We start from the raw sequence: 27,477 nt of genomic DNA on the forward strand, positions 1-27,477 counted from the left end.
CTAAGCTTCTGTGGGCTACACAAATATAATGTTCTTTTGAGATAACAGGAATGTATTTATGGAATGGAATGAGGTTACAATTGTGGACTGTGGTGTTTTTAAGTTTATGGTGCACTTCAATCTTAGGTGGTCAGAACTTCAGTGTCTACGAACTTGACCCAAGCACAAGGATGGGGTGGGGCCCAAGGGAGCAGACTTACACTTAAATTAAGGAATATACTGCACTTAGTTTAGTCCTTTCATACTCAAATGCACTTCTAGTTTTCTTCTAAAGTTTTTTTTTTGGTCACTGTTACTGTTGAATAGTTGGGAATCAGAGTCCCTTTCTGATGTACTGCAAACCACCGTGACATTTATAGTAGATCCCAATTCAATTTCTATACACCCAGCTTATACCAGCATTATAAAAAGTATTTATGCCACCATAGGTTGGACATCCCTTATCCAAAATTACTAAATTCTGAAATATGGAACTTTTGTGAGTACCAACATGACTTTTTAAAAATTTTTACTTAAAGAAATGAAATCACAAACCATGTTCAAGCATAAACCTTGTTTTATGCACAAAATTATTAAAAATATTGTATAAAATTACTATAGCTGTGTGTATAAGGGATATATGAAACTAATGAATTTTGTGTTTAATTTGCATTATTTATATATGCAAGTATTCCAAAATACGGAAAAATCAAATATCCAAAATGCTTCTGCCCCCTAATGCCCAACCTTTACTATACTGTATGCTTTTGCAGATATTTAATGAAGCAGAATTGTTGTTCTTCCATCTGGGCATTCAAAGAGTACTTGCGTCCAATAGACAGGAGAAAGTGGATGTGCCCAGAAATGTGCAATGTAATATAGAATAAGAAACTTTTCAGGAAGCTATCTATGCTGAGTAAACCTCACTTCAGATTTTTTAAAAAGCAAAGTTTGCAACTCTTAAAACTAGAGTAGCATCATGACATTTTGCTTAGCATACATCTCATCAAATCATATAAAAGCTAGGCTTGTTGATTCTTCAAGCAGTTTCTCAACAGCTAACTGTCTGGCCTTCAGCTTGTTTCCAAATCTCCGACACTGCAGAAGCCTGCAAGCTTTGGACAGAGTAACTGAATTCAATAGAATTCGCCCACAAAAATTGCACAGGTCTGCAGGCAGATATACAAGAGAAAAACAATTTAAGTAGTGGTAGACCATTACTTCTGCGCCCCCCCCCCACCAAGTATTAAAATTAGGAAACAATTTTGTAGTCTACTTACTATACCTATTTAATAGGCCATGTAGCTAACTTGTTTGCCCTTTTTAACTAAATCAATTAGTGTAGTGTCATTTGTGCCAAATGCTACAAAAATAAACCATCTGGAAATCTCCATTAGCATGTTTATAGTGCAAAATATATACAAAATGCGTTAAGGTGGCTTGGACCTAACTGATAAGAGCAAATAGACTATTTAAGGTAAGCTACCATTCACAAAACTCATTTTTTTATTCCACCCTTTTCCAGTAAGGAATATTGGCATTCAATGTTCTTGTTTCTTTTCCTCTGCTTTATCCTTGCATGGTAGAGTGGGTCACTGGCCCAAGTTTACCCAGCTAGCTTCATGACCACATTGAGATTTGAACCTAACCAAGTACCTTATTTGTCAATTACCAATTGTACTTGGTACAATTGGTACCAAGTACCAATTTGTCGATTAATCTGCCCTCATAGTGCATAATTCATAGTACAGTCAGTTTTCTCTTTATATGTGAATTCACTATGCAAGGGGCAGAATTGCCACCCACTCATTATCTGTGCCTCTCTGTTTTTGCTATCTGCAAATACTGTGTTGGTGCACTCAAGGTGGAGGAGGGGCTCAGCACAGCTACCAGCAGGGAAGCCGGGGTCAGAGGTTGTGGGCAGAGAGGAGACAGTGGCCTCTGCACAAGCAGAAGGCAGTGCCAGCACTAGGATGAAGAGGAATAGATGCCTCCACAGTATACAGCCAGCGGGAAAGGAGGTTGTGGAAGTGATGTCCTGCCAATTCTACAACTCATTTTTTAGAAAGTTGTCTGGATTTGGTCAATTTTCTGCATCAAACAGGCATCTGTATTGGTCTGTGGAGAATCTGACATTTGTGTCTGCTTCCAGATTTGCCCCACCATCTCCGGGATTCCAGATGAACCTTCCCACTCCTAGTGGTGATGAGAAGTCTCTGGAAGGCTGCCTGAGGGCTGCTCTGGGGATAGGACAAGCCCAGGGAACGTGCCAAGAGACAGGTGAGGGAGGAGGATGGCTGAAGCTACCCCCTCCCAACTGCTCCCCTCAACAACTATGAGGCCTTGTTGAACCAGCAACCTTCACCATATCCAGGGATAGCCAGCCTGGAGGAGGAAGTTAAGTTTTCCAGGAATCTAATCCTAGCAGATAAAACTGACTGAACCTTTATCAGTTATTGCTTCCAGAGATTTTTTGGAAAACACTGGTAGAATTCATGAAATGTGATTTCTGTGTATGGATATGCATGATTCTTCAAGCAATATGAAGGCTTTAACAGAAAGCTAATATTCACAAGTAACAGAAATTGTGGTAGCAACTTTTTCAGTACATCAAGCAGTTACACAAGATGTGACAGTCACCCAGTAGTTGTCATAATTCATTCCTGGGTGCAGTTTGTTTAGTAACATACATTTGATCCTTGTAAGGTAACAGTCTGGTTCAAAATGCATTTCATGGAGATATTCCTCTGCTCTTCACACTGGAACAGCATCTGTTACCTACATGAAGCCACCTCTTTAAACATGCAGTTTCAAGTACTTAAAGTGTTTCTCCATTTCAATATATGCTGGGCAGATGTAGTGTTGCTGGCTTCACACTGGTCTAGTAAGTTTCCTGAGAAGAATTCGTGAGGATTAAATCCACATTATTTTGCCTCATAGATATCGGTATGCCTCCGGATCAGACTGAATTTGCCAGTTGGGTCAGGAATATACCATTTTTCCCAAACCTCGGCATAGGATGCTGTCCTTCCCCAGGGTTTGAAGTGTCCATTCCAATGGAGTAGTCTGGCAGCTTTCACAAACTGTGGAGAATATCTTTTGCCAGCACTAGAACCTTTGAATTGAATGACATACATTGGTTAGTATAGATGTCCACACTGTTCTATCCCAAAAGTTCACGGCAGGTGAGAACATTAAAAGCTAGTAAGTCAAAACGGAAAACTTCATCATCAAATCTGTATTTGGGTTTCCAACATTTGTTGAACATCTAGAATACCTCTCCTGTGCTTCTCAGAATGGGCGAGTAGCTGGGCTAGCATGCAAACTTGAGCAATTGGGGGGGGGGGCTGTAGATCAGTGGTACATGCTTTGTATTCAGAAGGTCCTGAATTAAATTGTTGGCAGCTCCAGATAAGTCTGGGAAAGACCCCTATATGAAACCCTAAAGAGCCGCTGCCAGTCAGTGCAGACAATATAAGGCACTTTCTGTTTCCAAGCACACACAAGTGGCCTTGCTGGATTGATCAGACCAAAAAGTTGCATATGCCTATCTCCAACAGTGGCCAACCAGGTGCCTCTGGCAAGCACTCAAAACAGGTGTGACTGACACAGCCAATTGGATGTCAGTCTAGTAATACAATGTACATAGTGTCCCTGAATATGAAAGCTCCCCTTAAGAAAAACCCAAACTTTCTTTTTCTAAAGTTGGGACAGAGGAGAGGGAATCTTGACAGGCAACCACTATAGTGTAGGTAGAACTTGTGCCTTTTCTTACTTGAAACAACTGAATGCATAACCAAATACAACAGCAGCTTCAAGTACAGAGTATATCCTTTTGAGGAAAGATATGTAATATACAGCAAAGAGATCTGAGAGAACTCTCCAGGAAGTAAGTGCACAGGCTCATTACAGTGTGTTTGAAAGTGGTGGTTAAGAAAAGAACAAGAACTACAATGCCTATGACTTGAGAGTCTACTAAGCAAGCCTAAGTTTGGTGAAGGTGCAATTAAGGTTAAGTTGGATTGGACGAGTTTCTGGAGGAAAAATCCATTATGGGGTACAAGCCATGATGTGTATGCGCAACCTCCTGATTTTAGGAATGGGTTAAGTCAGAATGCCAGATGTAGGGGAGAGCACCAGGATGAGGTCTCTTGTTATCTGGTGTGCTCCCTGGGGCATTTGGTGGGCCGCTGTGAGATACAGGAAGCTGGACTAGATGGGCCTATGGCCTGATCCAGTGGGGCTGTTCTTATGTTCTTATGTTCTTAAGTTTGTTTTCCCCTCTACTTACCAAGATGGCGCACATTCCACATAGGATCAATATGTGAATGCTGCTTGTAAAATACAATGAGCAGAGGTGGAGCAGTGATACTGCCTGCAAGAGTCCTGCTATATATCCCTTCTCTAGGCAGAGAGATAAAAAAAATTAACCAGCACATCTTCACATTCTTCACAGATGTGAAGAAAGAAGCACATCTAATAATGTGACTAATATTGTCACTGAAATACTTAATAAACAGGATGGTTCTGATTTTCTACCATTTTTATACCTATCTCAGGGCTAACAAAGAACTGGCATAATTGACAATCAGGCACAGAAAGAACTGAAGAAAGTGGAGATGCCCCTTTATCCAGACCCCCACTGAATCTCTGAGCACTGGTTTAGCATGTCACAGAGGCTGAGCTGTGATTGAGACAGTAGTTTATGTCTTTGCCATTAACTCTGTCAGTCTCAGCCCGGTCTCCATCTGCAACATGGGGATAAAAATACTGACATCTTACTGAGTTGCTTTAAGAACTACTGAGAATATCTGCTATCAATGCTGAACGTTCAGAAAGTGTGCTATAAATGGTAAATACTAGTATTTCTTGCCAAAAGGGATCAGAGCATGTCAGACAGGATAGGGGGAGAGAAAACAGTCTGATAAACCAGGAGCAAATGAGAGCCATCTAGACATATAAGATGAGGCAGAGCAGTTTATGAAGTTGAATCTTACGCTAATGAAATGGAAGGAGAGAGAAATGGCTTAAGAGACTGAGATGGGGAGGATGGTTTAAGGCACTGCAAACAAGATAGGTGAAATGCAAGAGGGAGAAGGAAACAGTGCTGAAACGTTCAGGACTAGGAGCGTGACCCAGAAAGTGATATGGAGTCAATGGAAAGGGTTAAAGTGAAGAATGTAGGCTTGATGACAGAGAAAATTGATTTTAGGAATTTTCTAGATCAGAGATTAACAAGACATAGAGAAAGTTAACAGCAGCAAGTAGAACAAACTGCCTGATATTTCTATTTTTGCTCATCACTTTTTCTTCCTGCAAAACCTAATATTAATCTCGATTCCCAGGAAACCGTATGCTAAGCTCCAATCAGTGTCTACTCACACAACATTAAGTGCCATCCATTTCTCCAGCTGCTGAGTGATGTTCTGCAGTTTCCATTCTGTTAGATTTGCAACAAAGACGCCTGGATTGAAAGAGCAGGTGCTTGCCTTCATGGAAAGTTTCCGAATTGTTTCTTTTTTATAATCAAGAAATCCAATGTAATTATACTGAAAAAGAGAGAGGTTGAGTCTGAGCTTCAGATCGTCTCAAAGAAAAGATTGCCTTCAGTACATATGCCACTTCTACAGTATTTGCAGAAAACCAGAAAGTTTCACTGCTTAGTCCCAATCAGGAGAAGAAAAAAGAACCCATATTAGTCCTAACATCAGGCCTAATATCAGATAAAGTGTTGTTTGGCTATCTTAAAACAAAGTTATATCTTTGCACATACCTTTGATAATAACAGTACAAAGCCAAAGGGAGTTAACAGCAGAAGTTTATTTGATCGCAAGGAAAATATCAAGTCTGCAACCCTATGCAGGCTTTCCAGGGCATGGGCCCCACTGAAACCAATGGGGCTGACTTCCAGGTAAATATAATAGGCTTGCGCAATACTTACCCAGCATGTGGCCCTAGAAAGTGAAGAACATCCTCACATCATTTACATTTACCAAGTGGTAGTCTGAACTAAGGGGAAGCAAATGCCAGAGAATGATCCCTCCTTAGCACTTGGAACAAATGCTATTTGCAGATTAGGACACTGAAGCACTGCTTCTGGGAGTAGAAATGGAAATTCCTTCAGGATACAGAACTAATCTTCGGTTCCTGGAACTCTAATAGGAGTACGGGTACTTTACAAGCCTTTGCGTACATAGAGGTACAAGCTTTCAGTTTCAACAAAATGGTTTAAACTTCTAAGCACTATGGTCTGGGTATCCACTGTGTTGAGTGGCATACTGTCTAGGGTTTGCATTATAAGGAGAGCTCTGTGCAAATGAAAGTTTGTGAGCCAAAAGCCTTGCTTTTTCCTCTGTGAGCCTTGTAAGGACAAGGATTCTTCTATGACCAGAATGCTCATTCCTTGAATGGAGACAGTTTCCATTTGCACACTGCGCTCCTGATGGTGGAAGTGCTAGTTGGGATGCCACACATTATTTTTAAAAGAGCCAAGGAAGCAAACAGAATTCCAAAGTACACAAAATACAGACACCTGGCACCAGTCAGTGTTTTAGAAAACTCATGAAAAACTCTGCAGCCAAGAACGTAGCCACAAAATGACATATCGGGCTTTCAACGTTCATATTCTTTTAGAACCTTTTGCACCTGATTTCCTGCTCCACGGGCTGTGAACTTGTTTGAGGTAGAGTCACAGTCATCTGAGAATGCTGCTGCGTGACCACGTTGCAGTAGGGTGTTGTAGAGTGCAAGGATATCATCTGAAAATGCAATCCAAACAAAGAAAGCTTGTCAAACAAAATGGATTGGATTTCTTATCCAAATCAATGCCATGAAGGTTAAAAACAAGGGCTTTATTAAAAACACAGACCAGGATAAAACTAGCTTGGTGCATTTAAGGACACTCTGGATTTGTGTTTATTGAACAAGGGCTTCCCATGCCACAGCAAAACTAAATTTTGAAACTGACAGCTGACTGTGAAATGAAATGGGCATATGCTGTTCAACATTTCACTGACTATTACAAGGTCAAGCCATTGGACACGCCAGAGGTGGTTCTTTGAATTCTACCTTGCCTCTGATAACTATTTCATTTTTAAAAAGGGCTAGATCTCATATATATGCAGTGGTGAAGAGCAATGTAAGGGTTAACCTACATATCTAAATATACTGAAAAGTTAGTACAATCAGAAATCAAAGGAGGTTTTTGGTTTTATATAATTTGTGACAAGATGGTCTGCGCAGAGAGGGATTCTAGGTCCTAAGGTATTTGCAGAAAAAAAAAAAGTTTCCATACCTTGCACAATCACATCATCATCCAAATAAATGGCCTTTTCTGCATTAGGGACCCAATTAGGCATATAGAATCGTGCAAATGTTAGCTAGGCAGAAACAAACAAAACAGAAAGGAATGAAAGCACCTAAAAATAATAAATCTCTGGAAGATATATCTCCATCTCCAAAAGGTTATAGTAAAAACATGTTTTGAAATGAAATTATTCACAAAACTTTCAGATGATTCCTATATAATTATCAGAGCTCCCCCAACCTATTTAGATAGACAGTATGTAAGAACAATAGCCCTAGCCACATTAGTAGTTGCAAGTTGGATTTTTCAAACATTTTAATATAGTTAGTCCCCTCCTTAAGTACAGGTTAGCTTCTGGACATCTGCACTTAAGTTGAAACATTATTTATGCAGCGTAACCAAAATTGTGAGCAACTTTTTGTAGTTACTGAAAAAAATATATAAATACAGTATTTATTTCTACACAGGGGTGTTCCCTTTAAAAAGATAGTGAAAGTAAAGGGGAACGTTAAAAATAGCTTTATTTTACCACAGCCCAGTGAAACCACTACGTTTCCAGGGTGCAGACAGCCTTCTAAAATGCCTGCAGCCTATTCCTGGTTACTTTGAGGCGCCTCCTTTCCCCCATTGTCACCCTAGAATGTATCACAACCAGAAATAGAATGCATTGTGATGTATTCTGGGGCAACATCATGAAAGAGGGAGCCTGCTTTATATGTTGTGTAATATATAAAATGGGCCTTATACCAGCCTAGATGGGAGGGGCTGCACTTGTGTTAGTTGCATTTTACAATTTGCATTTTACATTTTACAAATTGCAATTTGCATTTGCATTAGTTGGAGAGGATCACAAGTACAGTCCTACTAAGTACAGGCATGCCCCCTTATTTGCAGGGGTTCTGTCCTGGAACCCCCCCCCCCGCAGATACCTGAAAGTGGGGATACAGGTGAAAGCCTGTCCCTGCAGTCCCGGGGCCACCATCCCATCCAGAGACAAGGGGAGCTCTGCTTCCCTTGCCTCCGGAGGGGCCTCTGAACTCAGCAGAGGCTGGGGACACAGTCCCAGGCCTCCCAATGCCTTAAAAGGCATTAAAAACATCATTTCCAGTTTCTCCGTGAAACCAGAAGTTGCATTTTTTCAGTGCCTGAGGGCAAATGCCCCTGAGGGGCCTTTGGAGGGAGTGTGCACTGGGTGCGCGCACACGGGGGGGGGCCTCCCACCTGATCTGTGGATAAGAGATCCACAGATATGGGGGCCACCCTGTACTGTACTGGCTCTACTTTACCCACCATTCCTTCATCTCCAAAACACATTATCTCTCTCCATCCTAAAAATCTGTGTCTCTCCCTCTTGAAAACCAGCATTATTGAGCCTGTGCAAAATACATGGAGTGGAAATACTGCCTGTGCAAAAGTTCCACATGGCTGTCCTTAAGTCTGTAAGGGCGCAATCCTAACCCCTTATGTCAGTGCTTTCCAGCACTGGCATAGTGATGCCAATGGGACATGTGCTGCATTCTGCAGTTGGGTGGCACTCAAGGAGGCCTCCTCAAAGTAAAGGAATGTTTGTTCCCTTACCTCAGAGCTGCAGTGCCCTTATGTCAGTGCTGGAAAGTACAGTGCTGGACAGTACAGTGCAGTGCTGGAAAGCACTGACATAAGGGGTTAGGACTGCGCCCTAAGTTGGAAGTCTGTAAGTTGGATGTCCTTAAGTAGGGTACTCTGTGTATCCATTGATATAAATTATAGCAAACTGCAAACTTGTACAACTGTTAAGTATAAGATGTATATAATACTACAATCCCACATAGGTGGCATGAAGGGTCAGCCATATCAGGCACTAGTCAAGGACCCACCTAGTTAAATTGTCCTTCGAATGCTCAGTACCATTTTCAGAAGAAGCTCCATTTGCATGGGGGGGGGGGAGAAGAGGATTTTCACTTATTTCCCTCTGCAATCCTCTGCACCCTCCAGTATTCTGTTCCTGAGGGTTGGGGAACCCTTAGGAGCTATTCAGAGGACTGAAGGGGGCTGCAGAGAGAAGAGAAGATCAGTGAAAATTATCCCTCTCCCACCTTGAGAAAAAGAGCTTCTTCTGTGAATGGAAAAAGCACTTCAGAATATAACCCTTTAACTACTACAACAAATAATCATAAGTAAATGAAACTCACAGGTTTTAAGGAATCTGGCACTGCTGAGTCAACCTGCACTTTTCCATCCAGCACATGAGGATCAAAATCCAAAAGGTGATATTTCACATTTTTCAGACTTGTTTGACTAAGCCATGACCTGGAAAAGGAAGATAGCAATAGGTACATCACAAATCATCAGTACTGTACATTTCTTCCTGTTGAGATGGTCCAGGGAACTGAACGCTACTTTCCCCTGAAGTCATGTCTCTGTTTTGTCAAACTTTTATGCAAGTTATTACATGTCATCCAGTCTCTAATTTCTAAGGCAGAAATATCAATGCTTCAGTGGGTGGCTGAAATGGCAAATAGGATATAGCAGTGGTTCTCACACATTTAGCACCAGGACCCACTTTTTTGAATGAGAATCTGTCAGGACCCACCAGAAGTGGTCATGACTAGAAGTGACATCATCAAGCAGGAAAATTTTTAACAATACTAGGCTGCAGTCCTACCCGCATTTACCCAGGAGTAAGCCTTACTGACTATCATTGTTAAAAGAATATACATAGTAGCTTGTTAAAAGTACAGGTCTGTAACATTTCCCCAAATGAAGTCACATACCATGGTAGCATCAAGTCTAATATATTAAAAATAAAATATTGAAATGAATGGGGACCCACCTGAAATTGGCTCATGACCCACTTAGTGGGTCCCGACCCACAGTTTGAGAAACACTGAGATATAGACATCACAGATAGAGGAGGCTGTAAAATGGGGGGGAGCAGGTGATTTCCATGAGTCAAGGTGGAATTTGTATAAAACCCTACAGTCACTCTTACTTGCTTCAGTTATTTATTTTATAATCTTGTAAAGGGAAGGGATTCCATTGTCCATTATGGATGAAACCACTAACTATAAACTCACTACTGGCTATCTCCACAGGCACACTTTTACCCTCAAAGTTAATTTCTATCCACAAGTCTAACATAAAACAAAGAATCAGGGGAACACTCTGCTGGAGTAGATTAATAGCAGTGTCTTTACATAATTTGTCATTTGGGTATATGATGAAAAATTCCACTGTTCATGTTACACATGAGTGTAACAATATTTCACCAGACTGAACAGGGGTGGGTAGGCAGAAAGGGGTGGTAAAAAGGCGAGAGGGTGGATTGGGCATACGAGTGAGTGGGCTTAGTGGTGGCGGACACTGAACAATGACACCCTTCCCAAGCCTGATCTGCCTTCACAGATCTACTTGGACTTGCACCAGCAATTGAGCTGGAGTAGGTCCGCGTTGACTCATAGTGGTTGCTGGGGCTTACCCTGGGGCAAAGGAACTAATGTTCCCTTTCACCAAAGAAGCCTCCAGTGGCCAAAACTCCCCTTTAGGATACAGCAGTAGCTGCATCAGCACAGCTACATTGTCATGTGGGGAGTTAGGATTGGGCTGCCTGTGACTCCCATTTATATGGTTATCTTAAGGGTGTACTACATATACCCACAGTCTTACAAGTGGCTGCAATTCTCACCTTGTGGCTGCAATCCTATACACACTTACATGGGAATAAGCCCCACTAAATATAACATGACTTACTTATGAGTAGTCATGCCTAGCTTTGGGCTATGTCTCTGTCCTCAGATAAGCAATTTATGGCTATTATGCACAATTACAAGTGACTACAAGTGACTACTGAACCAAGGGACGGGATAGAAATATGGGTGTTTCTTTGTTGCTACTGACCATGGAAGTCTTTTATTATTTTTTTTTACAGGAGTCACAATATTTAACTGGCCATACCTTACCTCAAATGTTCCACTGTATCATTCAGAGTGACAATATAGAACACCACATTCGATTTAGTGTTTTGGTGAATGCTGTTCATAGCTGCAATTACACCCCCAAGCCTGTCCTCAGAGGCTGTGATGACCACTGGAATTTCATTGTCATTTTGGTCTTGGGTCAATCTTATAGGAAGCTCAGGTATGAAATCCACTGGTTGAAGTCCTAATGGATTTGCTCCTGCAGGAAAGTGTCATCACAGAGAACATTTATTATCTCAACAAAAAAAACCAATTGTGGACATGATGAGCTTGATGTCAAGCATCTGATGAGCTGCCTTCAATGAGGAAAATTTAGAACATGTGTAATTCTCTTTCATTTCAATCAAGAAAACATCAAGTGTATAATTTTGGCTGAATCATGCCCTATACCATTTTTACAAATTTATCTCAATTAGCTTCATTAGGTCACTAAAAAGCTAGACTTTACACCATGCAAATCTAATCATTTTCCTAATGATTTACCCTGGTGTAGTGATGACCTGATGAAAACTTATTATAGTCTTAATAGTTATGGAATGAATAAAATCAAACTTTTTTTGCTTCAAAAAAATTCAGTTTCACATATTCATAAATAAAGTTTCAACTGCTGACCAAGCACCAGTTCCGGACCTAACATTAGGTCTGATGGGGCAAATGCCCCAGGCGTGAGCCTCTAGGACTCTGTGGAAGCCTCTCCGAGGCTCCCGATGGGGTCGGAAACTGTGCTTCCGGTTTTCCGGAAACGGTTCATAGCATCAGGGAACCTCAGAGAGGTTTCTCCAGCGTGGGCTCAGGCCACACAAGGCTCTGTGAGCCTCAGGTGAGTGGGGGGGGGGGCGGATTTTCATGCTGGGGGTTGGCGACAGCCTGCGGGGCGGCACCATCGCGGATCTTTGCCACGAGCGCAGGGCTGGGGACGTCTGCTGCTGCCAAGCACCACCATTTATCAAAAGAGACCTCTTTTGGCCAATTCCTTCTTTCATTGTTTGTCCATGTGGACTATTTTCAAAAATCTTAATGTTAAATCAGAATAGGCCAATCTCCTTTGAGTTGATGGTGTCTGCAGAGTAGTAAGTGTGACCCTAGATCAGTGATTTTCAACCTTTTTCATCTCACAGCACACTGGCAAGGCATTAAAATGGTCAAGGCACACCATCAGCTTTTTGACAATTGACAAGGCACATTGTGCTCTCAATGGGGGTCTCACATCCCCCAATGGTCCTATTGATAAATGACCCTCTCCCAAATTTCTGCAGCACACCTGGAGACCATTCACAGCACACTAGTGTGCCCCGGCACAGTGGTTGAAAATGGCTGCCCTAGATTATCTTTTCCCTGAAAAAAAATTTATCTAAATTTGCCTATGCAAATGCATCCAACAGATGGGAACATTTCAAGAATGCTGTTTATAACACCGCCTTGTCCATATTCGGCAAGAAGACCAACAAGACGGCAGACTGGTTTGAAGCCCACTCTGAGGAGTTGACACCAATCATTGAAGAAAAGAGGAGAGCTCAAGCAGCATACAAGGCCTGTCCCAGTGAGCGCAACCTGCAGGTCCTCCGAGCTGCTCGCAGCAAAGTCCAGCAGATTGCCAGGAGATGTGTTAACGACTACCGGCTCCAGCTTTGTTCCCAGATACAGATAGCAGCTGACATGGGCAACATCAAGGGGATGTATGATGGCATCAAGCAGGCCCTAGGTCCAACACAGAAGAAAATTGCCCCTCTGAAGTTTGTCGCAGGCGAGATCATCCAGGATTGGGCACAGCAGATGGAACGCTGGGTGCAGCACTACTCTGAGCTGTATTCCAAAGAAAATGTAGTCACTGAAGAAGAGCTGAACAACATTGAGTGCTCCTCCTGCCTGTGTTGGAGGAGCTTGACAGTGAACCAACCCTAGAAGAACTTAATGTGGCCCTAGACTCCCTTGCCTCTGGCAAGGCACCTGGAAAAGACAGCATCCCTGCTGAAGTCCTAAAGCGCTGCAAAGAGATCATCGTCACTGAGCTGCATGAAATCCTCTGTCTCTGCTGGAGAGAAGGTGGAGTACCTCAGGACATGAAGGATGAAAAAATCATCACGTTGTACAAGAACAATGGCAACAGGGGTGACTGCAGTAACTAACGCAGCATCTCTCTCCTTAGTGTTGTAGGAAAGCTGTTTGCCTGAGTTGCACTAAAGAGGCTCCAGGTACTTGCAGAGAGCAACTATCTAGAATTGCAGTGCGGATTTCGAGCCAACAGGTCCATCACTGATATGGTATTTTCCCTTAGACAGCTGCAGGAAAAATGCAGGGAACGACAGCCACTCTTTATAGCCTTCATAGATCTCACAAAGGCTTTCGACCTGGTCAGCAGGGACGGCCTCTTCAAGAATCTCCCGAAGATCGGATGTCCACCCAGGCTCCTCAGCATCATCAGGTCTTTCCACAAGGACATGAAGGGCACTGTAGTCTTTGATGGCTCCACATCAGACCCCTTTGACATCCGAAGCGGCATGAAGCAGGGCTGTGTTCCCCCACCAACCTTGTTTGGGATTTTCGTCACTGTCCTGCTGAAGCATGCCTTTGGAACTGAAACAGAAGGCATCTATCTCTGGACCAGATCAGACAGAAAGCTCTTCAACCTCTCCAGACTGAGAGCAAAGTCCAAAGTCCAGCTGAAATGTCTGCATGACTTCCACTTTGCCAACAATGCAGCTGTCACCGCCCACTCTGCCAAAGATCTCCAGCAGCTCATGAACTGTTTTAGCAAGCCCTGCCAAGACTTTGGTCTGACAATGAGCCTGAAGAAAACACAAGTCATGGTTCAGGATGTGGACTCACCTCCCTGCATTACAATCTCTGCGCATGAACTGGAGGTTGTCCATGACTTTGTGTACCTTGGCTCAACGATCTCTGACACTCTTTCTCTTGATACTGAACTAAACAAATGCATCAGTAAAGCAGCTACCATGTTTTCCAGACTCACAAAGAGAACATGGTCCAACAAGAAGCTGACGGAACATACCAAGATCCAGGTCTACAGAGCTCGTATCTAGAGTATACTTCTGTACTGCAGTGAGTCATGGACTCTTCGCTCACAACAGGAGAGGAAACTGAACGCTTTCCACATGCGCTGCCTCCAACGAATCCTCGGCATCACCTGGCAGGACAAAGTTCCAAACAACACAGTCCTGGAACGAGCTGGAATCCCTTGCATGTATGCACTGCTGAAACAGAGACACCTGCATTGGCTTGGTCATGTCGTGAGAATGGGCGATGGTCGGATCCCAAAAAATCTCCTCTATGGAGAACTTGTGCAGGGAAAGCGCCCTACAGGTAGACCACAGCTGCGACACAAGGATATCTGCAAGAGGGATCTGAAGGCCTTAGGAATGGACCTCAACAGATGGGAAACCTTGGCCTCTGAGCGGCCCGCTTGGAGGCAGGCTGTACAGCATGGCCTCTCCCAGTTTGAAGAGACACTTGGCCAACAGACTGAGGAAAAGAGGCAAAGAAGGAAGGTCCATAGCCAGGGAGACAGACCAGGGACAGACTGCACTTGCTCCCAGTGTGGAAGGGACTGTCACTCCCGAATTGGCCTTTTCAGCCACACTAGACGCTGTTCCAGAACCACCATTCAGAGTGCGATACCATAGTCTTTCGAGACTGAAGGTTGCCAACTGGACAAAATTTATCTGAATTTTCTTCCAGGCTTTAATCTCCCCAAAATTGATTCAGAAGGCAGGACTGTTAATAAGATTATGATCAAACTCGATATAAAAATGATACTTTAACAGCTACAATATCTCTGTCAAATGATCAAAATAAAAGTCCCAGTTCCAACGACAGTTCAGTTCATCAAAACTGCAAGGCCCATTGATCAGGCCCATGTGACTTCTGGCAATGTCTCGCACAATAATCATGAAAAACGTTAAGTAGACATAAAAACAACAATTAACAGACGGCCCAATCCTGAGCTGCCTGGGGCACCCAGTTTTGGCGGCACTGAAAACAGCTGCCGCCGAATCCTGTGCACCTTGGGAGAAGGTGCAATGGGCACCGAGCGCTACACAAACGGACAGGATTCAGTGGAGCGGAGCTCCCCAGGACACCTCCTGCACGCTCTTTCCCTGCCTCCCGTCACACCTCCTCCCCGCCCTCTCTCCGCACTCCGCCTGACCACTCCTCAGAATGCCTCCTTCCCGCCCCCCTCCCCACTCCCACTTATTGTGTTGCAGCTCAGCAGTCTGGGAGGCCCTGATGGGTGCCCGCCTGGTGCTAGCCAAGTGCCGGCCAGTGCTGGGCTAGCACAGGTGCTGGCCCGGCAGTAAGCCTCGCAGATGTACCTTACAGCATGTTTGCAAGAGTACACTCCAGCAGAAAACCGGAGCGCCAAGCTCAGGATTGGGTTCAGAATCTACTAGTGAAATGCAGGTGCATTTTTCAGTTAAATATGGGAACAAAACTGGGAAATTGGCATATGAAAAGTGCCTGCATAAATATGGATCATACAAAAAAAAACCCAACAACTTCAGTGTAAAAATAACTTCATTTATGCACCAATTTGTCTTGGTACCAGATACACTTTGTTACTGAAATGCAGATTCATAAGAACAAAATAAAAGTCACTGTACCTGAAAATTCCCTTTTTAAGAGGTCACTGAGACCTAGTATGTTGTGATGCAGCACTAATAAAAATATAAGAACAGCAAGTACCAAGATGAAAATGTTTACTGAAATGGAAGAAAGAAACATATGGTTAGAATAATCAAAGGTGAGGACATCGTGAGGGTTAAAAAAAACAAAAGCAACAATCAAAAATGTGAGAGAAAGAAATACCTTTTCTGAATGTCATTTTGTCCCTCTCTTCTGAAGTAAAAACTGAGCCTCTTCAAGTCTACAAGAAACACAATGAACCACTTCATAAGCCTCTGGAAATATATAAAATCATTTATGACTACAGATATCACATCAATCATTAAAAGTAATGAAACAAGATTTTAAAGAGGTATCCAGCTAGGACTCCACCATGAACACAAGGAACTTGAGAGACACCAACCATTTTAGACTTAAATCTCCCAATCATTCTTGGCACATTTTGCCATTCCCCTCACCTATTAGGGAAGTGAAGCCTAAGGAAAGTCAGCAGACAAGAAGCAAGCTTGCATATATTGAGAAGTTATAAGAAACAAACTACCTTTTATTCACATTGTGAGCCTCCTTAATTTTGTCTACAAACTTAGGACCCAATCCTATCCAATTTTCCAGGACCAGTGCAGCAGCAATGCAGCCCCAAGATAAGGGAATAAATGTTCCTATGCCTTGAGGAGGTCTCTTTGACCACCTTCCCACCACAGGATGCAGTGCATGCCCCATTGGCACAGTTGCAACAGTACTGGAAAATTGGATAGGATTGGGCCCCAAGTTGCAATGGACATTCTTCACAGAGATAACCCAGGTTTACCAGATCCACTCACCCAAATATGCACCTAGAACATTTCCACCATGTGGCACTTTGCACAGGGCGCAGGAACAAAAACTTTGCTGCCATTGCATGGTCTTTTAAAAGATACATTTGCTGCGGTCTGTGCATTTCCATGCAAATGGAGTATCAATGTATTCTAGCAATCTACACTCCTGCCTTGCCATTCTGTCACAGAGAAGTGGTTATAAAGATGCAAGAAAGGACTCCAGGGAGCAACCCTCTCATTGGCCAGGGCAACCTTCTGTTCCACTGTTCATTGACAGATGGCAAAATAGCCAAGTAACAAACAAAATTATTAGAAAAACACATTTGGAATTAACTTTGAGTGTATGTGCAGTGATTTATTTAATACAACATTCTTACAGTCCTTTTGTCCCATTGTCCTTTAATTAAAAGTCAGTGCAGGCTGTCCTAGATTGTAAACTACCCCAGGGGAAATTATACACAGACTGGAACCAAACCCATCATGTTATTCACATCCCAATTAACGATGTTAATGATGAGGCACAGTTTGCAGTCCTGACTGCATTCAGCCTATATTTTACCACTCTTGAAAGTTCATGTTTTCAGACAACTGTAGCCTTCTGTCAAAGGATGAACTGTCCCATTCTGAGGTAGCCATCAAATCATCCCAGCTAGATCCAAGTGTCTGCTCTTCACTGAGTGTGAAGCTGCTTTGCACTGCTCTGTTGTTTTTGCAGTGTTATTTCAACTGCATAAGGGACTTCCAACTTTTTGAGAATCAACTCCGACCCACCTTTAACCCAACGTCTACTAGGGGACACACCTGAAAGACTGTATTGTTTTTTGTTTTATATCATGTATTATTTTTTACCCTTACTCCACCATCCCAGTCGTGTTCCATCTTTCTCTCTCTGAAAGGTGGTGTCTCATGGCTTGGGCAAGCCACTACAGCAGTCGTTCCCAAATATTTTAGACTGGTGGCTCCCTTGACCTACTGGGCCATTGGCCATGGCTACCCATTAACACTACAATCCTATACATTAAGATTACCATCCCCATTAAGACTACTGCGCTATACGTTGTACAGGGCAGGGACATGTAGTGGGTGGGGAGGCAGAGCCCTTCAGAAAGCAGCACCTCTGCCTTGAGGCGCACAAGCACTCACAACCCATGTGCTCTCGCATGCGAGTTGTGAGTGCTTGCATGCCTCACATAGTGGTGGCGCTGCTTTTCAAAGGACTCCAGTGAGGAAGATTTGCCTAACCTGCCTCCCCACTGTCATGAATATGTACAGTTCAGGCCTAGTAGCATTGCAAGGCCTGAACCAAGCTAAAACAGTAACACAGAAGTGGCTTGCATTCCCTAGCTGCCAGGATTTACAATTCAATGGAAGGTGATAATGTAACACCTAGGCAGCCAGAAAGACACCCATCAAGGATGGAATGCAGCTGCAGATCTCCAGGGGGGAGGGAAGAGCTGAGAGGGCAAGCTTCCAGCCCCACTTCTGGAGGACAGGGTCTTTGTTCCTTGTCTCTTGGTGAGAGAGGTGGTGGGTGCACATCCTGCCCCGCCAGGACCATGTGGCCATAGGTAACTGGCCTGAGGATCTACAAAAGAAGCTGACCCAGGTGAGGGTTAGGAAATAATAGAGTTAGCCAGTTAGCTTTGTTGTTTTAAGCTGTTATGTTTCCTAGAAGTTTTATGCCTCTAGCATTTGCTGCCTTTTGTAACCTTTTGTAACCCTATGTATTTAATAAAGTAGAAAATCTTTTTAACATGTTGGTTCATTGTCTGCTGGGGACAAAGGTTCAGAATCCTGCCTAGCCGTTCAGCAAGCTACCAAAAATCCTCATTGTGGACTAGGAACTTGAGGACTGAGACTTTAAGTAAAGAAAGTGCTCAGTGCCTACAAGGGATATAGTTAAGCCTAAAGGGTCTTGGTTTCCCTGGACTGAGGCACTGGCTCTTACAGGGTGGTGGCAGTACTACCGAACAGGGATCTTTGAGGGCTCTAGGGTTCAGAACCAACAACTCTGAGCACCCAAAACCCTGGGAGTGAGACCCAAGTTTACGACACCCACCCACTATATGTCCCTGGTAGAGGACAGCAGGTTTTTGAGAGGATTGTGTGGCTATAGTTTGGGAACTATAGGTAGAACCACAACCCAGGTCATGCACTATAGGTAGAACCTACACTATAGTAGCTAGGACTATAGTTGTTAAATCATGTCCAACTCTTTGTGACCCCATGAACCAGAACATGCCAGGTCCCCCTGCCTGCCACTAACTTCTGGAGTTTGTCCAAGTGATCTTGCCTAACTCCCTTTTAAAGCCATGCAGCTTACAGGGGATTAGGTTCCAAAGTCATCATGCTAGGTAAAAATGGCATATACTACTGTTGTTCAGTCGTTAAGTCGTGTCTGACTCTGTGACCCCATGGACCACAGCACGCCAAGCCCCCATCTACCACTAACTTCCGGAGTGTGTCCAAAATCATGTTCATTGCCGCTGTGACACTATCTAACCATCTGATCATTCTGCTTTTGTCTTCAATTTTCCCCAGTATCAGGGTCTTTTCTAGAGTTCTCCCTGCCTATACTATACTGTAGTATACTATGGGCCCAATCCTATCCAATTTTCCAGCGCTGATGCAGTCATGCCAATGGGGCATGCACTGTATCCTGTGGTGGGGAGATAATCACAGAGGCCTCCTTAGAGCCCAATCCTATCCAATTTTCCAGGGCTGGTGCAGCAATACCAATGGGGTGTGTGTGACATCCTGCAGTCACATAGGCCTCCTCAAGGTATGGGAGCATTTGTTCCCTTACCTCAGCGCTGCATTACGGTTGCACCGGAGCTGGAAAGTTGGATAGGATTGGGCCCTTAAGGTATGCGAACGCTTGTTGCCTTACCTTGGGGCTGCATTGCGGCTGCACCGGTGCCAGAAAACTGAATAGGATTGGGCCCTAAGTACACTAGTATAGCATAGTGTACTATACTATAGTACCCAGAATCTAGACTGTGGGCCCAATCCTGCCTAACGTTCCAGCACCGGCCTGAAGTAAGGGAACAAATGTTCCCATACCTTGAAGAGGTCTCTGTGACTGCTGCCCCACCACAGGATGCAGTGCACACCCCATTGGCACAGCACTGGAAAACTGGATAGGATTGGGCCCTATAGCAGCTATGCTATACTGTAGGTATAGAAGCTGCACTGTAGGCAGAACCAGGACCCAGTTGTGGATCAGGACCCACCAGCTAAAAGCAAAAGGTCTATGCACCGCCTAAAGAGAGCAGCCAGAGCAGTGCCATCTGACAAAGGATGAGCAGCCCCAGGCAACAGCCTATCCTCAAGGCAGGCTTCCTCCCAGCGAAAGGGCCTGCAGCCAGCTGGCCTTCCTTCCAGCTCAGAGGGCAAGCGGGGCTGCAGCTGCTCCTTACCTTCTGCAGAGCCTGGGACCAGCCACCCTGAAGTGCCAACTCAACAGCAGCAGCAGCAGCAGCAGGCTGTCAGAGCCGCAGGTGTCTTTCGCAGTGCCTGCCCCAAAACCCAATGAAGGCCCCAGAACCAGAACAAGCCGCGGCCCCGCGCAGAGCCGCCCGCGCAACCCGCTGCTCGCCCGCAGCCTCCACGCAAACGTCGCAACAGCAGAGCGCCCCGCAGGCAGCGCGTTAGACGCCTCAACGCGCCTGAGGACCCCGGGGTGGCGTGGCGCTGTCGGCGTGCCCGTTGCCATGGAGACGCGGGCGAGGACCCGGTAGGCCGCAGCCGAACCTGCTGGCGTCATAAGGGCCGGTCAGCGGGCGCGAGCCGGAGGCGCTGACTCGCGCGCGTGTTGCTGGTGAGCTGTGGAGCGCGGTGTTGACATCTCAACCTCGGTCCCGCCCGCCAGGCCTCCCCCGGAAGCGCAAGCGCGATGAGGCGGGCCAAGAAGCAGTCGCTTCCGGGGAGGTCTGTCTCGCCCCCCGCCCGGCGCAGAGGCTCCTCGGCGGCTGAGTCGGAGTCATCTTGCGACCTCCCGGCGTCCTCGTCTTCCGCCTGCGACTCCAACTCACAGGGGGAGCCCCCGCCGCCCAGCAACAAGGAGAAGCCCCCGCGGGTCCCGGACGCGGCCTCCGTCCTGCAGCTCGACCCCCTCGCAGCCCGGGAAGCGCCGCCGCCGCCTTGCCTCGCCGACGTCCCCGGAGCTCGGCGCTCCGCCCTCCGGTCCTGCGACATGTTCGGCGTCTTTCGCTCTATCCCCACGCAGATGGTAGGCGCGGGCGGGGAAGGGGCGCCCCGCAGCAGGGACGCCCGGGGGGGAGCTCCCTCGCTCCCTCCCTCTCTCCCTCCGCGCTCTCGAGGCGGCCGAGCGCGGGGTCGGGCACGAGCTGCCTGGCGGCGGCGCTGCACAAAGCCGACGTGTCCTAAGCGGGGAGGGGACGGGCTGGCGGCCACGAGGCGGCTCGGCGGGAGCCCTTCCGGGCTCAGGGCCCGAGCCTGCCCGGCTTCCCAGCGCTGATGCGGCCCAACACAAGAGGCAGGCACTCTCTCGCCTTGGGGAGGCCTCTGTGGCTGCCCCACTACAGGACACGAGCGCACTTCGTCCGCGTGGCTGCACCAGCGCTTGGAAGGTGGGCAGGATGTGGCCCTTCCCCGGGGACCTGGGGGACCACAGCCACCACCAGCTTCCCTGGCCACCCCCCTGCCCATCAGGTTTACTCAAAAGTAAACCCCTCCGCTTTCAGAGGGACTGTAAGGTAAAATATGTGGAGGACTGCGGCTTGGGGCCCGATCCTGTCCAACTTTCCAGCGCCAGTGCAGCCCCCAGGTAAGGGAACAAATGTCCCCATAACTTGAGGGGGCCTCCGTGACTGCCTCCCCACCACAGGATGCAGTGCAGGCCCCACTGGCACAGCTGCACGGCACCGGAAAATGGGATAGGACTGGGCCCTTGGTCAGCAGGCCTCCTACTCATACAGCTTGGCTCCCAGGCATATTTCCTTGGAAGTCAATCTGGTTTAGTTCAATGAATCTTTTAATCCAGTTACATTTGTGTCCTGCCATGTGGCTCCTTCAATCCCCCACTCAGTCCTGAAGCTTACTGGGTGATCCTGGGCCAGTCAGCCTGCCCCTGGGCAGTATCTCAGCCTGCCCCTACCCCACAGGGTTAATGAGAGGGTAAAAGGAAATCGAGGAACCCTGTATACTGCCCTGAGCACCTTAGAAGAAGGATGGTATATAAATATAGAAAAAAAGTAATGATGCTAGGGGATTGTCCATCCTGGCACTGGCCAGGCTTGAACCTGTTTAGCTTCAGCAGGATGCCCAGAGATTATATACAGGGCTGTTGCTTTCAACTGCTCTTGAATTCATTGGGTGTAAATAGGTTGAAGTTATTGAAGTTCATGTAAGCTTTCTTGTTGGCTCCCTGAGGCATATAGGGCTCACTGTGGGATACAGGAAACTGGACTGGATGGATCCTTGGACTGATCCAGCTGGGCTCTTCTTGTGTTCAGTATGAGCATATGCAGAGAGACCTATGGGATTAAGTGCATTTAGATAGATTGCAATTGCTCTTTCATATAACGTTCTCTCTAACTGACCTAAAAGACATTTTTTAAAAAATGTCTTTTAGGTCAGTTAGAGTGTTATTGTTACAATGATATTCTCCAGTCTGGTAGCTAGGGCCCATGCTATTGATTTATGTAAGAACCTTGTCCTCTGAATAGCAGTTGCAAAGGAGCTTCAGTGAGAGCAGTATGGCTTCCTCTTCTGCTTGTAGGTTTCTTAGAGCAACTGGTGGGCCTGTGTGGGAAACAAGATACTGGACTTGCCCTTCGCCTTATCCAGCAGGGCTCTTCTTATGTTCATAATAAGCATCTGTCAGTAGTGTACCAACAGCAGGATGGGGCAGTCCACCCCAGGTGCATGCCATAAGGATTGCCAGTCCTTGTGTTCATGCTTTCACTGAACATTCTTGAAAATGTTGGCAACTACAAAATCCACTAATTTGTGTTGTGAGCAGCTTGCAAATGTTATGGTTTCCATGTACAAATGTTTCCAGAATGTATAAATTTTTTTAAAATGTAAAAATAGTCTCTCAAGGAGCTACTAACATCTGTAGAATCCTAACAAGTGGATGTGAAAATATAATTGGAAAGGCTTGTTAAAGTGGGTATAATTGTTGTGGACACAACTAACTAAAGCAGGATCTTTTTGCTATATGGCAGAGCTGTGTAGCTCTACTTCTTGCTAGGCAAAACCATCTGGCACTTACTGACAGATGCTTAAATATTGATGAAAGCCTGTATCTAGTCTCATGGAAAAGTAACTGTAATGAGAGCAAGCTGAAGTGCAGCCATACCTGTATGTGGGGGAGGGGTGCCTTGGTCCCAGCAATCACACTAATATCTGGGCCAGTGAACTTTGTACTGTACCCTTTTTCCCACCACTTCATGCCTTTATGTTCAATTGAAATACCCAGCTTTTAAGAACACTACATGTAAAGAATTCTCAAGTTCTAAAAGGAAAAAAACCCTTATGCTCTGTAAACTGCTTTGTGAGCACTGTTTTCTAGAAGAGCAGTATATATTTATAATAATGTACGGTTATGTAAGATGTTTCTCATGCTTAACATACTATTGAAAAGTGCTTTTGTTGTGCATATTTTTGTCTAGGGCACCACTTCATAAGTCACAAGAATTGCAATTATTGTGAGATATGGCAATGCTCTTTAACATTTTCTCTTTCCACAGGACTACAAAGGCCAGAAACTAGCAGAGCAGATTTTTCAGGGAATCATTCTTGTCTCTGCGGTAGGTATAATGACAACACAGTTATGTATAAGTTAAAGAATATGATGAATTGTTAATGATCTTAAACTTTTTTCTAAAGAAGTAACATTAGAACAGCATATTACCAACAAACACCAAAACACGTTTTAATTAGTCTGACTTTTATATTTAGAATCTGTGTATGTTTATATTGCAATATGCATTGAGCTGTAGGAACTCAACTTGCAAATGAGCAGTGATTTAACAATTTTATGCTATGTTGCTGTCAATTTCCAATACAATTGTCTGTTTTGACGCCCTTTTAAAGCCCTTGCATATTGTCTGGAAGTATCCTAGAACTTTCCTTGAGCTATTTAAATTTTGTTTCTTGCAGGTTATTGGATTTATTTATGGATACATCACTGAACAGTTTGGCTGGACCGTTTACATAGTAATGGCTGGATTTGCTTTGTCATGCCTGGTAAGAATGTGATTTTTTTAAATAGCAAAGCATATATAAATGTAGCTGAAATTATGAGTTCTGTGAATACTGTACTAGCCTGCAGTTCTAATAAGAATTAATAATACACATGGTGAACATAAAATAATGCTAAATGTGTTTCTTTGACAATGCATTAACATGATTCTAATCTGTGCAATTCTGGTGTCTGCTTTTTTTAAACTGGGGTGCTGTGCACACTTGCCCAGGAGTAGGCTCTATTGAACATAGTGGGATTTACTTATGAGTAAATTACAGAATGGCTGTTCTGAAGGATTTTTAATTTTCAAGATGCCACTTAATGTTTCGTACATTTAAATTAAGGTGTACACGGAACTCAAAGTTGTATGATAACTTGTTGGATAAGAAACAGCTAGCAGTTCTGATTTGAATTTTCTTGGAAATACCTTCTTTTACAGCTAACACTTCCTCCGTGGCCCATATATCGTCGCAATCCTCTGAAGTGGCTACCTGTCCAGGAATTGGCAACAGATGATAAAAAGCCAGCAGATAAAAAAGTTAAAAGGCACCCTAAAAACTGAAACAATGTGTCTGTGACATTTTCTGTCATTAAATTTTCTTTAAAGTCCATAATTTCTCTTCTATTACTGTTTTTCTTTTATTTAAATATATGACAGTATTCTGAAACTGGTCCTGTACATGCTATTTGGAAGTGAATTTTAACCAAATATACCTCTTCTAGCTATAGCAGCCTGAAAATAGGTGACACTATGCTAGCTGAGGGGTAGAGTCACATTTTAGAGTTTTTATATTGTGTCTGCAGTGATTCTGTCTTCATTTTTACATGGAAAGCTATTAAATTGACACATCCTTCCATCCCAAACATCTCTAAATTTACTGTTTCTTGAGTTCAAGCTTTCTCAAATCTGAAACTATGGAGGCCATTGGCTGGGGACAGTTTCTGCTGAGCACATCCCATGTAAAAATAAAATAAGGTTGACACTTCTAGATATACTTATCTTTCAGGTTATGATCTGCCTTATACAGTAGGATGTCTCCAGATTTCTCAGATGCCATCATATGTCATGAACTACCCTGGAACTAATCTGCCATTGTGCTGTTTTTGTGTGTGCAATTCATCTTCCAGGACAGAATCCTCGTCTCTGCCATGTCTTTCAAAAGTCACTAGTAACTATGTGTAAACATAGCTTTATCAATAAAAGTTCCTGCATTCCAGGGTTTTTTCATGCTCTACAGTCTGGACTTTTGTAACATTTCTATAATTTTCTTTGCTAGAACTCACAGGTATTGGAAGAAATAGGATTTGTGGGGGAAAAAACTGTTTGCTTTTCCTTGTTCCCTCCCCCCATCAGATCATAAGTGTCCCTCAAGGCCACATCTGTAGAAGGAGGGAAAATTAGTACAAATCCCTCCCCCATGCATACAGAAACAGCACCTTAGGATACAGTCAAGGGTTTCTTGGTGGCCTTCTATCCTGGTCCTAGTCCTGACCAGCTTTGTGTCTCCTGCATTTAATCTACTCTTCTGACCATTGCTAAATGTATAAGGACTGCCTTACTGCAGAGGTTCCCAAACTGAGCATTGTGATATTCTGGGGAGGCACAAGGCACCCCCAGGGCAGTGATGACGAACCTTTTAGAGACCAAGTGCCCAAACTTCAACCTGAAACCCACTTATGTATTGCGGAGTGCCAACAGGGCAATTTAACCTGAATACTGAGGTTTTAGTTTAGAAAAAACTCATATATTAACATCTTTTGTCTTTAAAGAAAAACACAATAACAGAGCTTTCAATGTTACAACTTTTTATTGAAAGGTCAAAGTTTGCATTTGGCCTGCTTTTGAACCATTAATGTGATTTTTTGCTGTTGTATGCATGCAGTGCTTTCATTGACTTAAAATTATTTTGCAGAGAATTCCACACTTTAAGGATTTCATTTTCAGAACTACCTGTGCTGTCCTTTGTCAAGTGTTTCATGCAGGTAGAGGGTACACATTTGTTCTCCCCTACTTTAAAAGATGACTGGATTGCCCAGGATCCAGTTAGACAAGGTTAAACATAAGGAAGTAACCACAGTTACACTGAATAAGAAGGGTATTTCCACTCACTAGGGAGAAATGAACCTTAGCAAGTGTAGTGTAGTGGCTAAGAGACGTCAACTATCTGCAACACAAGGATAATAGTGGCTGTCTGCAACACGAGGATAATACTGACCTACCTGAGAGTTTCTGCAGGTATGGACAAGACAATGCCAGGGCAGCATTTTTGAAGTGCTGCATAAATACTTATTAATACTTATTACCACCCCCTGTATAAATACAACAGCAAAGGAATAGGGCAGCAGGCACAACTGAACAGGGAATATGCAGAGTGATCCTGTGACACTTTACTCAGAATTCAGTTTACATTGAAAAAAGGCTTACTTCTGAGAGAGCCTGCACCAGATTCATGCCCAAGTGAAAGGGGTGGGGGTGGAATGAGGACAACTACAGACTTGGGGCCCAATCCTATCCAATTTTCCAGTGCTGCTGCTGCTGCTGTAACAATGGAGTATGCACTGCTTCCTGTGGGGGGGGGGGGAGCAGTCACAGAAGCCTCCTTAATGTATGGGAACATTTGGTCCATTACCTTGGGGTGCTCTGGTGCTGGAAAGTTGGGTAGGCTTGGGCTCTCAGGGCCTGTCTACTCAGAAGTATGCCCCACTATAGTCAGTGGGACTTAATCCCAGGCAAGTGTGGACAGGACTGCAGCCTGAAGCTTCCAGCTGATGCCCAGTTTGCAGGGATGAAGCCCCCAGGCAGCTAGTGAATGTGCCCAAGACAGAGAGACCTAGAGCGACTGAGGAGCGGGGACCCAGCTTCAATGGTGATGACTTGCTCCCAGATCTCAGTGCTGGATCGCCACCCGGATGGCCTGCTGCTGCTGCTGCTAGTTCATGGCAGGGGCAGGCGCTCCCGTGACCACCCCACCCGCAGACCCACCAACTGACCAAGGCAGCCGACAGCAGCCCCTAACAGCTGGCCACTCAGCCTGGCAGCCAGCACGCGCCAAGTCCCAGCGCTGTCAGTTCATTTCCGCTCTGGCCGAAGAAGCTTGCGGCAGCAGCCACTACTGTGCCCACAGTAGTGCCCCCAGCATCCCATGTGGGTAGCAAGTCTGGGTGAGATAGGAAAATGTAAGATCCCAGGAAATCTCTGGGCCTCTTTTCAAATCTGAGGTGCTAACAGCTCAGATTGACCTGAGATTTACCACAATGGCAGGTGTATGGAAAAACACATGGCTCTGGATATGTTACACTTGCAGTGAATGAGCACCTCGAGGCAAGGTGTTGATAAACAGAAAATAATCAGGAGCATAAGAACATAAGAACATAAGAACAGCCCCACTGGATCAGGCCATAGGCCCATCTAGTCCAGCTTCCTGCATCTCACAGCGGCCCACCAAATGCCCCAGGGAGCACACCAGATAACAAGAGAACCCATCCTGGTGCCCTCCCCTGCATCTGGCATTCTGACTTAACCCATTCCTAAAATCAGGAGGTTGCGCATACACATCATGGCTTGTA

General features: G+C 44.7%; 2 protein-coding genes across 3 annotated transcripts; one reads left to right on the plus strand and one right to left on the minus strand.

The window, feature by feature from the left end:
* Nucleotides 1–538: 538 nt before the first annotated feature.
* Nucleotides 539–20,628, minus strand: GLT8D1 (glycosyltransferase 8 domain containing 1). Of its 2 annotated transcripts, none has more exons than XM_066614403.1 (10): nucleotides 20,451–20,628; nucleotides 16,066–16,123; nucleotides 15,861–15,959; nucleotides 11,224–11,440; nucleotides 9,457–9,574; nucleotides 7,274–7,358; nucleotides 6,625–6,737; nucleotides 5,362–5,528; nucleotides 4,271–4,383; nucleotides 539–3,094 (listed from the first exon to the last, which is right to left on the minus strand). In XM_066614403.1, the coding sequence occupies exons 2-10, from the start codon at nucleotides 16,079–16,081 to the stop codon at nucleotides 2,904–2,906; spliced, it is 1,119 nt and encodes a 372-aa protein (XP_066470500.1). In that variant the 5' UTR covers nucleotides 16,082–16,123; nucleotides 20,451–20,628; the 3' UTR covers nucleotides 539–2,903. The 2 variants fall into 2 exon arrangements, with proteins under 2 accessions (XP_066470500.1, XP_066470499.1); XM_066614402.1 differs by having other exon boundaries at nucleotides 20,117–20,628.
* SPCS1 (signal peptidase complex subunit 1) lies at nucleotides 20,566–25,145 on the plus strand. The gene is made up of 4 exons (XM_066614404.1): nucleotides 20,566–20,928; nucleotides 23,414–23,473; nucleotides 23,826–23,912; nucleotides 24,350–25,145. The coding sequence occupies exons 1-4, from the start codon at nucleotides 20,593–20,595 to the stop codon at nucleotides 24,470–24,472; spliced, it is 606 nt and encodes a 201-aa protein (XP_066470501.1). The 5' UTR covers nucleotides 20,566–20,592; the 3' UTR covers nucleotides 24,473–25,145.
* Nucleotides 25,146–27,477: the final 2,332 nt, after the last annotated feature.

This window comes from Tiliqua scincoides, chromosome 2 (genome assembly GCF_035046505.1).
Source record: "Tiliqua scincoides isolate rTilSci1 chromosome 2, rTilSci1.hap2, whole genome shotgun sequence".
In the NCBI taxonomy this organism is placed as follows: Eukaryota; Metazoa; Chordata; class Lepidosauria; order Squamata; family Scincidae; genus Tiliqua; species Tiliqua scincoides.